This window comes from Lepisma saccharinum, chromosome 25 (genome assembly GCF_977018435.1).
Source record: "Lepisma saccharinum chromosome 25, izLepSacc3.1, whole genome shotgun sequence".
NCBI lineage: Eukaryota > Metazoa > Arthropoda > Insecta > Zygentoma > Lepismatidae > Lepisma > Lepisma saccharinum.
Genome location: NC_139253.1, coordinates 763,312 through 776,342, shown reverse-complemented (window position 1 = coordinate 776,342; position 13,031 = coordinate 763,312). Strand labels below are relative to the sequence as shown.

The 13,031-nt window shown below is 41.4% G+C and overlaps 1 protein-coding gene across 1 annotated transcript in view; it reads right to left on the bottom strand.

The window, feature by feature from the left end:
* LOC145978984 (calcitonin gene-related peptide type 1 receptor-like) overlaps positions 1-7,771 on the bottom strand; it is a 99,516-nt gene extending 91,745 nt beyond the window's left edge. The window contains exons 1-2 of the mRNA XM_083112040.1: positions 7,727-7,771; positions 2,480-2,722 (exon numbers count right to left, since the gene is read on the bottom strand). Coding sequence (XP_082968166.1) covers positions 2,480-2,722; positions 7,727-7,771 — 288 coding nt within the window. The remainder of the gene's footprint in view (positions 1-2,479; positions 2,723-7,726) is intronic.
* Positions 7,772-13,031: the final 5,260 nt, after the last annotated feature.

Genomic DNA, 13,031 nt, shown 5'->3' with positions numbered 1-13,031 from the left:
TTATTTTTTATTCTACATTCTGTGTTGTTTAAAGGAATGAGACTATGTTGGTTCGAATCAGGCATTGTTCTCTGCTTAATGACGTCATTATTTCAATTCATTGTCATCACATTGTGCAATACAGACCGAATGAAAATGGTGGTGGGCAATTCGCCTACCGTTTCTTTCGCCGTTGGGTGTACAAACAACATGAGACGTACTTCTACAAAAACATGGTTGAAAATAAATCGCTTAGCCTGCAAACAAGGGACATAAATTGTCAGCTACTATCAGATAAATGCTTGGATCTTTAAGGTTTGTAAAAATTCACCATTGGTGGGGTACCAAGCGCGTTTCTCCCTCAGAAAAATGTATTCGTCCCTTACTTAATCAGAATCAGGTGTCAGAGCTTTCCGAAGGTTCTAACTCCCATGGGGGGGGGGGGGATGAACAACAACCAACAACCCAGCATGAACCATCCCCTAGGCAGGATGGGGGAGGAGGACATTGCATTGTGCCAGAAATATGTCTGTTTCTCTTTGACAATCGACCGCCTGCCTTTTCAACACAACACACATCACTCTGGAAAAAAAAGAGGCTCATCTACAATCCTATTTAGAGCCATTTCCGGCTCGGTGCTCCCAGCGCCTCCAAGCGGCGAAGTTTTGAAGCTCGGCCAGAGTGAGTGAAAATGTGGTTTCCGTTGGTTGAGTTCTATCAGGCGGAGATGGGATTTGCTTACATTTCCACAACCGCAGGAAGTGCTTCAGACACCGCTAAGGTCTCGTCGGAATCGAACGAGGCCAAAGTTCGTCAATGGACTGACTACATTTAACCAATAAATGGGTCTACAGCTCTACCAAGTTGAGATAAACCCCAGTAGCCTGTTGAACTAAAGGGGACAGTCATTTCTTTCTCCTCTTGCTTCCTCTTTGCCTCAGTGTTGCCAAATTTTAAACTTTCCTCTCTTACGTCGTTGTCAAAAACGTTATAAATTACATCTCTGATTTTCCATCGAAAGGGGATAGCTTTATGGGTATGAGGAGCAGTTTCCGCGAGGTTCTTCCCTCCTCAGCACTGTTGCCAACTTAGCTCCTTTGGAGTCAGATCTGACTCGTTTCGTGCAGTCGTTTGGCTGTGAACTGTTGGCACTCGCCCCCTTGCCCACTATGATGCCATCACTGTCTCCCGCCCACACAGACCTACTTTTGCCAAGAGTATACATTTTGCAAGTGAAATGATATTGTTATATTGGCTGCGTCGCCCCACCCCCTCATACCTCCCCAGCTACTTTTTCATAGCGCCGTGGCTGACGTGAAGATAATATAATATTGTTATCCGGGTATAATTTATTTTCAATTTCATACGACCATCGGTGGATTATTGAGATGGGTGAAAGCTAAGCATTAATTGTCATCACTTTAAAGTTAACGGTAATAACAGCGTTCTCCACCCCCTTGGTACATAACATTACTCTAGGAGGCACTTTATCCTGTCTTGAAAGTCAACTTTACCTCCATTCAAGGTGATATTTAGCTCTTTTATGCGCATCAGGTTTGACAGATCTGTCAGGATGGCCGGCGGATGCAAGGAGAAATGCATTTAGCTTATGGGAGCATTATTTTATTTGTTCTCTCGGGAATATCAAACATCCAATGGCGTAGAAAAGTACATGGACAGGTAAAGGACACGTTGAAGAATTTATTGGTCGTCGCAAAAGTCGAAACTTGAAGTTCATTGCCCATAAGAAATACATGGGATTCTGTAAGTACTTATTCATCATTTTTTTCAAACATCGTATCTAGCTTAATAATCAAACTTTAAAAAAACTGCTTCCACTTGCAACGTGGAGAGAAATTCATATTCTCGTCCAGACGAGGTTTTTCTAGTAGCAGTGGCCATTCCAACGATTGTGAAATAAATGTACAACGGGTGAAAATGTCACTCTTTCCCTTAGTTGTGAAACAAAATCCTAATGTGTATCGTACATTTATGTAGAGATGAGATTTCGGAGAATACGTCTAAATATTACACATACATTACACAGCATAAGGTAAAGAATAACTGGAATAAGGAAATCATGATTTTTAACATTCTGCTTCCGAACACAGCCGAAGTTCAACCGAACTCAACTCGTGGCCAACGAGATTAACGCTGCCGATAGGGATGATGGGAGTCAGAAGCCTCGCGTGACTGCAGCGGCGCCGCCTATTGGCTGTACTTCCGGATCGGACGCCGGCTACGAGCATTCGCTTTATTTGTTTCTTTAATTTATCCTCTGTAAGATAAGTGTAGGATGTTGACGTATTCTCCGAAATCTCATCTTTACATCAATGTACGATTAGGATTTTGTTTCTTAACTGCTGGCACAGTCCTTAAAGCTAACTGCTTCAGATGAAAAATCCAATGCTGTCGCATAGGAGAGGAAGCCACATGACGACTTTGTTTGGACTCAATCCTGTTCAGTGACGTCACACCTGGGGGTCGACATTGCACTTACCGTTTCGTTGCCAAAGATGAGCATCATCGGCAAATTGTCTTTCGTCTGGTTCCACTTCCGGTTGGGGAGGAAGGCGTCCTTCATCATGTAGCGGTAGCAGAGGGCGCACGTGTGGTACTTGAACTGGGTCTCCGGGAGAAAAATTCCGTTCCTGGATCTACAGCAGCGGGTGATGTCCATGGTCCCGTCGGGAAGACGACATTCCTCCAGGGCTGAGCCCAGGCCAATCAGCGCCACGAACATCTGCAACGAAAGATACTTTCGTCAATGGAACTCCTTCCTGAAGCTGGCAAATAAGACTCCAACAATAGTTCTTGTGACAAAATAAAATATACTCTGTAATTTCAATTTTGAATTGAGTTTCCAAGTCCACTTTATGCACAGGAAGACTAATCGAGACTGGACTTACAGTTTAAAGTGAGATCCAAACCACTTGTGCCTCAACCGGGTATCGAACCAGGTACCCTCTACTCTGTCATATGAACCGATCGATTTGGGAGCTTTCAAGATGGCGTAGTGGTAACGTAATGCGTAATGTAAAGAATAGGTCTCGGGTTCCATGCTCGGTGGTGGCAAAGAGTGGTTCAGATCGCACGTAGTGAACCCCGATAAGCTGCATTCGTTACTTAGCGCAGCTTTTCTGCCAGCTTTAGCTAATCGCGATTATGAGGATGAGTGATGACACGATTCGAACCAGGAAACCCTTGCTTCGTTGCGCGCTGTGCCAACCGCTCCACGGCGGTAGTCTGTTAGAACCTATCTCAACATTTTCCTGATCCTTATTTATCACTTCTTTCAATACAGGGGAGGTAAGAGGCAAACTTTAGAGATTATACACATTTGTCAACGTCACTTCCACCTAGTACACCCTGCAATCTGAATCTTGCAGGCAAACGTGGCTCTGCCGACCTCCGTGGTGGAGTGGTTAGCACATCGCGCTACGACGCCAGAGGTTCCGGTTTCGAATCTCAGCCGAGACATGTTTTTTCTTTGTGAGTGTCCCTTCATCAATTTCATCATAACACTCATCCACATGTTCGCGATTACCCAAAAGTGGCAAATCAATGAATGAGTTGAGTTTTTAAGTTTAACTTTACTTTATGCACACTAAGGGTAATTGGGACTGGATTTACAGTATAAAGTGGGATCGTAACTATACAATGTGCCACCACCGGGTATCCAACCCGAAACCCAATGCGACGACGTTACCACTACGACATCTGGGAGGCCCAAAAGTCAATGTATGAATATGACAGAATAGATTCTGATTTGTCATAGCAACTATTGTTCAAGATTGCTCGTTAATTTAATTTACAGTCCCCGCAACTTGAGTTCCATGAATATCAGGTCACGGATTTACTTTGCACCAACAGGCTCTCCTCAATGCTGCATTTTCCAAAGAAATAAATGGCGCTGGTGCAAATCAAGTTGTCGAAATTTGACGAAACGTTTTTCTTCAGCTGTTGCAGCGAAGGCAAGATGAGTTCTTGGTGTCCGTGGTTCCCCGCAGCTGTTGCCGGACGATGAACACCCACAGACTACTCGAAAGAAGTTGGGAGAGAAGTTTCCGCCGACGAGGGCGCGGCTGGTGTCTAATGGGAAAAGCTTGTCTTTGTTTCGGAGAAAAGGCGGGAAACGCAGCAGCGACACAGCGGAAATTAGGCGATCCTGGACTCCCTCGCTTTATAAGAATGATGGAGGAGATTGGATCCGTTACTAAGTATTCCATCTGAAAAATTAGTCTTCACGTCAGCTTTAATCGCAAATCCAGACGCGAAATGTTCTAATAGGCCATCACAGAGCGGAAAAGTTTAGCGATTCAAAACAATTATGATCCTCGAAAAAAACCTACATCCGTGGCGGAGTGAGCTCTACGACGCCAGGGGTCCCTGATTAGATTCCCGATCTGGGCATGGTTGTTCTTTATGAGTGTCCTGTCATGAATTTCATCACATCATCTTTCATCCTCATCTTCGCTATTAGCCAAAACTGGCAGAAAAGCGAAGTCAAATAAGCAAAATCAATCAATCAATTAACCATTAAAAAATAAACAATTTGGATCTGGTTTTACCAATTTTTATCTTTCTATCAGCAATAGTTTCTGAATAATCAATATAATGTGTCCACGCTTAAGTTCGTGCTCCGTGGACCACTCCGATGGCGTAACGGTAAGGTCGTAATCAAGGGGTCTCGTGTTCGATACCCGTTGAACTTTCAATTCTAGCTCCATTCCAAATTAGCCTATTTGTGCAACATGTACAAAGAATAGCTTAATAAACATTTGAAACTACTTTTCTTTGTCATTCTATAGGTCTAACTACATTAATCAATCAAGAAAGTAGGGTTAATAGTGATTCATTTTGCATTTCGTATTGTACATGCTCAATTTTTTCAAATTGCTTTGTGTATTTTTTTAAGTGCACTTTATGCACAAAAAGGCTAACTTGAATTGAACCTGCAGTTTAAAGTTAGATTCTAACAACTACGTGCTTCCACCGGATTCGAACCTGGGACCCCTTAATAACTAGGTGATGACGTTACCACAAAACTATCGGGGAGGACAGATTTATCAAGTAATTATAAAAATAATAATAATTATTAATTTCATTATTATTAGTAGTATTGATCTTTTATCATCATCATCATTTCTGTGAATACCTAGGTGCAGCAAAGGATGACTTTCCTTACCAGCTCTCCCCTCCCATTGCAAAGAAGTCGCACGATGAAATGTTCCGAGAACTGCGGTATAATACCTGAACAGGAGTAAGAACACACCAGAGATAAGCAAGAGATAGCTCTACAGGACACGCATATGTATGAATTTTAATTTTAATTAGGAATATATGTATATATATAAAGGACGAAATTAGTGTCAACTATAATGAGTTTGGCAATTAGAAGAAATCCTGATGCCAGCCAATTATCTTCAAGGGTGGGGAACTGCAGAAGACTTAAAATTGAAAAGGAGAGAGAAAATTAGGTGCGGATTTAATTATCTTGTTTGAAAGGGAATTTTTCCCCATAATAGCTCCATTAACTCTTTCTCTGATTTGTTTACACGAAGCCAATTATGAGCTGGAATGTTCTCCCTTTGCTCATTTTATTCCAACTTCCTGTTTGGCGTGAAAAAGCGAAATTGGTTGAGTTTTTGTTCGTGTTTTTACATCAATAGGCTCAAACCCACCGTGATTCCAATCTTGTAATTAGCATCCCTTGCATTCGGTGCAGGCACTCACTGGGAGTATCCACTGGCGTTGTTTGAGCTTTTACAAGAGATGTGAAAGACAAGGAAAGGGAAATAGGGAAGAAACGTTTCTTGGCCCAACAAATAGCAATGGACGTTATTAAACTGGCGACCTTTACTGTCACCTTTGACTAATCGCGAAGATTAGGATGAGTGATGATATCATGAAATTGATGAACGGGCGCTGTGCAGTCTAAGGCGCTGTGCATTGAACCTCGACTGCGGGACAGCATGGGTTCCAGTCCGCCTGGGTTCAGTCTCTGGGTTATCGGCCTATGTATAGCGGTGACAACCCACCATCGTGAGGAAATTGGGGTGCCACGAGCGAGTAGCGCAATCCGGCCTCGGAAATCTCCTATAACGGTTGAAGGTTCGACGTTCTGAACCCACGTCACCCCATTACCGGTTGAAGAACTTCACACCACTACGTAGGATCGTGTCTTCCCCTTTCGCCCAGTACCGGAAAACTTGTTTTATTGACCCAATGATAACACGCGCCAGAACGGAAGTACCGTTTCCGCCCAGAGTGATTTTTTAGAAGATGGTTTAAATGTGAAGGGAAATGTGAAAGTAAAAACCCAAATAATCAGGTGTGGCTTCGCATTGTGTGTCGCATTGTTTAATGCATTAAAAACAGAAATACAGATACATGTATATAAGGTTAGGTTAGGTTACAAAAAAGTTCAATATGCTGAAGAAAGCAGAAATTTATTTTATTATAAAACATAAACTAAACGTGACGTTTCAACCTTCTAGTAAGGTCTTCTTCAGACTCTGCACCGAATACAAATGTAACAAGGTACAAAAGAGGACATTATATATACACAAAAATACTCCCCACCAAACTATTCGAAAGTTTTCTCCTGGAACATTTTAGCAGGTGGCTTTCCCTTGTCAACTTTACTTTCACCTGAAAGTGAATCTGGTTGGACTCTTTATCTCACGCTATTTTTCCTTAATTCTGCTTCCTCCTTCTCTCCTCTTTCTCTCTTGTCCTTTCCACTCTTTCTAACACCTTCTTCCATTCTTTGTTTATCTTCAGTCCCCCATTCCAGTTCATTGTGTCTTTCTCACCTTTCTTCTCTATTTCCTTGGCCTCCTTCCATTTTGTCACTAGCATTCTCTTCTCCCTTCCTATCTGCTTAGCCTCATCCCACTCTATGTCATGTCCTGTTTCTCTCGTGTGTTTAAATTTCGAATTTCTCTCTCTCTTAAGTCGTACATCATCCCTATGTTGTTTCAACATGTCTTTCAGCCTCTTTTTCGTTTCTCCTATGTACACACTCTGACATTCTTTACATTTCACTTCGTAGATAATCCTTTCCTCTTCCTCTTCTCTGTTTTCCATTTTCTTGTTTGCATTCTTCGCTATTCTTAAGATGCTTCTCCCTCCCTTCCTGTAAGTTTTAATGCCCGCTTTCCTAAGCACTTTGCATATCTTTTCTGTGGTCTTCCCCATACTCCATATTCCAAACCTTCTCTCTTTTTCTTCGTCTTATAATTCTCCTCTGCCACTTTTCTTCCTTCTTCCGTTTATGTCCAGTCTATCCTCCTTCTCGTAGCCATTCTTTTCCAACTGTTTCCATAGGCTATTTACTTTGCCTTATTTTTCACATTCTTTCGTGTATATTTTCTTGATTCTCTCCTCCATATTCTTTATAAAATTTATTTTTGTCATCTCACTTACATCACTTATTTTGTGATATATATCTAGGTAGCTTAACTTGTTTTCTTCTTCTATTTCGAGTTCCAACAATATCCGTTTTTCTTCATCTTGTATTTTTTTGTACCTTGTTACATTTGTACTTGGTGCAGAGTCTGAAGAAGACCTTGCTAGAAGGTTGAAACGTTACGTTTAGTTTATGTTTTATAATAAAATAAATTTCTGCTTTGGTCAGCATATTGAGCTTTTCATATAATGGAAACAAGGCTCAATGGTGTTATGGTACGTTAGGTTGATTTTAAAAGTAATTATGTTGTGTTGGGTAAAAACTACCACTTACCTGTAAACTTTGGGAATAGGCGATTGGAAACCTTTGCTTTGACATTTCCCTCTGTGGGAGACTGTAACGGGCGATACGGCATTTCCGTTCTGGCGCGGGTTATCACTTTGGCCAATAGAAAAAGTTCTTCGGTACTGGGCGAAAGGGGAATGGACGAAACGGGAATGAAGCAGGTAGGATTGTGGGAGGGAGACTGGCAGTCGTGAAATAGGCCAAGACCCTTACGGGGCTGTCGAGCCACAGGTTATTATTGTTTTATTGTATAAATATCGCATTGACGTCCTCTGGATATCCATGGACGTCCATCGGATAATCCGTCCTGGATATCCGATGGATCTCCTGTCCTGGAGATGGATGCCAACACTGGACATTCCTGGATATTCTTTGGATATCTAGAACTTCGACACGAATATCCATATGATATCCATAATATGGTCCTGGATATTCCTGATTCGTGTAGACAAACCAGAGCAAGGGTTTAAGTTATTAAGCGAAAATTACTTCCTTTCCACGAAACAAGGATATGTCGTGAAAGCACAGGTGGCGGTAGGTTTGCACACATTCACACAGAAGTTAATGTGATCAACAACATGCTGCGGCCACCCTTACTAATCAAACACCCATTTATAAGAGACTGGGTGAACCACAAAGCTGCTTCATTCAGGGACATTGCCTGAATTCACTCACACCGGGAGCCGAACCCAGTTCTCTTTCGCGGTAACAGACGATATATATAAGACAGATAGAAATTCCATGAACAAGTGCTGATTATAAATCAAATAAGTCACACAAGTTGAATTCGATTATAAAAATCGCTCTCATGAACCAATGACATACCGCTCCAGAGGTTTCAGAAAAAAAATATGGTCTGATATTTTTCGAACAAAACTCGCATATGTAATATAATGTTAAGACTTCTCGAATTATCATACATGAAATTTTGATCTTACAATGAGTGGCAAAGCCTGTACGAGACAAGTGATCATCCCTGCGTATTCATAGTGTCCGAGCTTGTAATTCGAGATTAAAAAAAATTGTACGCTAGATACAACGTACTTTTTCTCGTGACTATACTAAAGGTAAAGTAAACACAATAGGTTTTTGTTTGCGCTGATGGTGGAGATGAAAGCATTCATTCTCTCTGGCAGCTCCTCTAATCTATTGACTTCCCATTATCTCTCTTTTCCATCCTTTCTTCCACCCGCCAATCACGTGATTCATCTCTCAAGAAGAGTTTCGGATCCGAAGCAGGAGCCAGTGAGTGCCTTTGTCCCTACACGAAACCGCCGCCATCTTGTTTGAACAGATCTCTGGAGATTCGAGAACGAGGTTCAAACAATTAACAAGTTCTTCGACGATAATTAGATCAATTTTCATTCGCTTGCTTTATTATCGATTTCTTTTTCTTTGGCCCCGGGGCTCTCCGTAATCATTTCCCCCTTCTCCTATTTCATCCTGCGTTCTCTTCTTCCAATTTCAGCGGACCCTTTATTTGATCAAATGAGAACAGAAAAGGTAAAAAGGGAACGAAAATTGGGGTTTTGGAAAAACGCACGATCTAGCGTTAACGAATATAAAAGGGTTAAAGAAATGGTTAGACGCTGTGAAACAGGCGATGACGGTTCGTTCTAACTCAACTGATTATACCTATGTTCCATGCCCGCCTGTGCGTCCGGTTTCTTTACGTATCTTCGTTTCGTATTTGAATTTCTCTTACTTATAGTCGCTTTTTGTCAAACTAAAATTTAATCAATTGTCAATTAAGGTCAGCAATTTCGGCTCAAGTTCCATTTGTTTAATTCCGAATTTATCCTGCTGCACAGGCATGGTTCGATTTCTATTTATGTCTCTTAGCACATACTTCAGAGTCTTCCTTTTTACATACTGCGGGTTTTCTGGAGAACATTTTTTCCTCCGTGTAATCCTATGATTATCTCTTTGCGAGCAGCGATTCGTTTACTTTAGTCTTGGATACGAACTGTCATTCGTTGCCAATGCTTTCGTTGTTAGCGGGTTCGAATCCCAACGTGGGCATGGATGATTGCGAGTGTCCATTCATCACTTTCATCATCATCAATCATCCCCATCTTCACAATTAGCCAAGAGTGGCACAAACAACGAAGTAAAATAAAGCAAACCAAAGCTTTCGTTGTTAGGTTAGGCCACTTTTGGCTAATTTGCGAAGATGGGGATGAGTGATGACATGATGAATTTTATGAATGGACACTCACAAACGTCAATGTGCCCAGACCAGGATTCAAACCCGGGACCCCTGCTTTCATTCACAAAGAAAACGTTAGTGCTCTCGTCGTGGCGCTTGCTCAGACAAGGGCTTATGACCATGTGATTTATCATCAAAAGCAAAACATAAGGAAGTTCATTCTCGGAAACTATGTGGTCAGAGACCTTCACAAGACCTGGAGCAGACACGTTCACGAGACATCGCTCCTACAATGTCATGCAACCTGCGTGACACCCTCGCTTGAGTAGCTTGTCTGACCACCTGCCCAGATCGTTCCTGGCGGTTATTGTAAACCCGCTGGGTACCCACAGTCCTACGATACCTAGTAGGTCTCAGTGCGTTCTTTCAATGAACTACACGCCCCTCCCTCTGCATGACGTAGTTGCTTCGAGTAGAAACTTCACCGGTCGCACACCTGTCTGCAGTATTGTCAACTGCAATATTTCCACTACTTAGAAAGGGAACTCAAAGATTCGTAAGCCACATCGCCAATGAAATGAGATTTAAGAATATTTCTACTTTTCCTCCCCACATACATTGAAATTTGTTTTCCGTGGTATAGGCTCGATAAGAATATGTCGTAAACAACCAATAATCCAGGGCACTGTCACGTTCGACGCCGAGGTTGCGAGTAGAGCAACACACTGTTCTACTGCGAACACCAGAACCGTAGCCAGACAGGGGCCAGAGGCATTGCCGATACCCTCCCCTCCTTTCTGAAATTTGGTAAACTACTTTGTAAACTTTGTTTGCAGTGACCAGTAAAAATGTAGACTGCAGATATTATTTTGCTCAAAACTTGATAGTTAAATTCACAGAATACAAAGAACAGATAGGCGTAAAATTATTTCATCTGATTTTCGAGTCAAAGTCAAAGTAGCAGGAAGTAATTAGAATATTTTTTCTCGGCTTCAGCTATGAGTGAAGATATTGAAAATATACTGTAAGTATTTGAACGATATTTGTAGATTTTCTGTGTCCTATATTAACTTAATGATTACACACACACACACACACAATTTACTTTCATATAATGAAAATGGACTTGGTTTATGAAGCCCTCCCTGATAACCCATGAGCGCCCCCTCGCCAATTAATTCTGGCTACAGGCCTGCAGAGGCGCAACCACGAATTCTCGTTTGGAGGGGCAAGTACCTGGATGATCGTCCCAACAACAACAACAACAACAATAATAGTAATAAAGTAACACCAAAGCATTATTATTCTCATTAATCATGCAAAAAGAGGGTGGGTAGAAGTCGGTTCTAAGGCATTTGTGTTGAAACAAAGGATTTGAAATATTTTTTTGAATACGTTAATTTCACATTAGCTAATAATGGAAAACAAGCACACAAACTTTTTTTTTGAAAGAAATAAAGTGCATGATAAATGCATTCCGAATGTACATATGGCATGTAAAATTTTCATGTACAATATTTTCTTTTCACCTATGCAACATGGAGCGACGTAAAATAAGAAAATACATATGCAACATGTTAACACTAAATTGTTTACGTATTCAAAGTTTCTTTAATGCATATTTAAATACATGACATAATCAATTCATCAATCGTATAACAAACAAATATTGATAGCAATATTGGCATTGTTCGCCATGGCATTCTCTGCTTTAAAATGTTTTTCATTTAGATCGTTCGGCTCCCAGGGTCGACTCCTGCTACGCCATTGAACTTTATGAGACTGTAACATCAAAGTTATTATATTTCTACTTTCATAAAATATGAAATGAAGGGGTTGCAATTGTACCTCCGTTCCCACTCTGCAGGTGCCCTTGGCCGTCTGGGAGGAAAATACAAGAAAAATATGAAAACTAATTCCATCTTGAGTAGCTATTCTTTAACCCTGCTACTCTTAAATTCTGCTATACTTTTTTTTTTTTGTACTTTAATGTTTACCCGGCCTTGCCCACCCCCGCTAGACGTAATTTCCGTCCACGGTTAATGAGCAATGCGCCCTGCTCCCCTGTGGTTGCGCCAGTGCTTGCCTGTTTAAGACACCATGCAATGAAAAACAATTAGTTTTCGATGAGGAGGTTTTTTCTGTTTGCCCCATCATTCATTTAAATAAATGAAGCTGTAATATTGCGTGCATTTCCTGACAATAAGATAAAACTGCTTACTCTGAAATAGCTAACGTATATACATTCTCCTTGGAGGAGAAAGCTCCTCCTAGGACTTCGTAGGATTTATGAGCTACGTAAGTAGGCAACACTGGCTGCATCTGTCCACGTGGTGAAGAAACGCATGGAGCAACACGCTACCGGAGGGCTGCTTTCTTCCAGCAGGTTTTGTAGGCGCCCGGGTCTTGTTGAATGCCCAGTTACCTTGAAAGCGCAGAGCGCCTTAAAGACGAGGAACCCGGGTAAAGACGCAAGTCGAGTCGTTGCCGTAAGCCGGAGAGCAGGTAAACCTGTTCTCGCGGGGCAAGAAGCAGCGGGAAGGCAAATAACGACTTTGCAGTTCTCTGGACGTTTCAGACTAACTGAAACTGGAATCAAAGCAGTGAAGGTTCTTGTAATAGTAATTTCGTTGAGAACTTTGGAACCGCTGCCAAAGAATGACGAAGGCCAGTTACCTAGAACAATTCGATGGAGTTACGCCCATTTAGAAAGTGTGTTTGGATGAAAAAAAAAAATAGGAAGCAAGTTCCAATTCTTTAATTCAAAATTAATCATAGTACTCAGGTATTTTATCATGGTACAATTTCTATTTATATGTAGTAGTAGGCGAGGCTACAAGTTCAAAGGCCAACGGTAAATAAACAAATGCATAATGCAAATGAGCGCTTCTGACACATTGAGCGACGGAATAAATTATGGATATGAGACGGAATCAATTTTTAAATTTATTATAAGATTTTATTTTATTTATTATTTCAAGTTCACTTTAAGCACAGAAAGGCTAACTGGGACTAGACCTAATGTTTTTAAAGTGGGATCCGAACAACTATGTACCTCCATCGGGTATTGTTTTGCCTTGCTTGCTCTGGAGAGAGTAACCTGCCTTGGCTCGACCTGTTACGTATTTTCGTTACTTCCAAGGC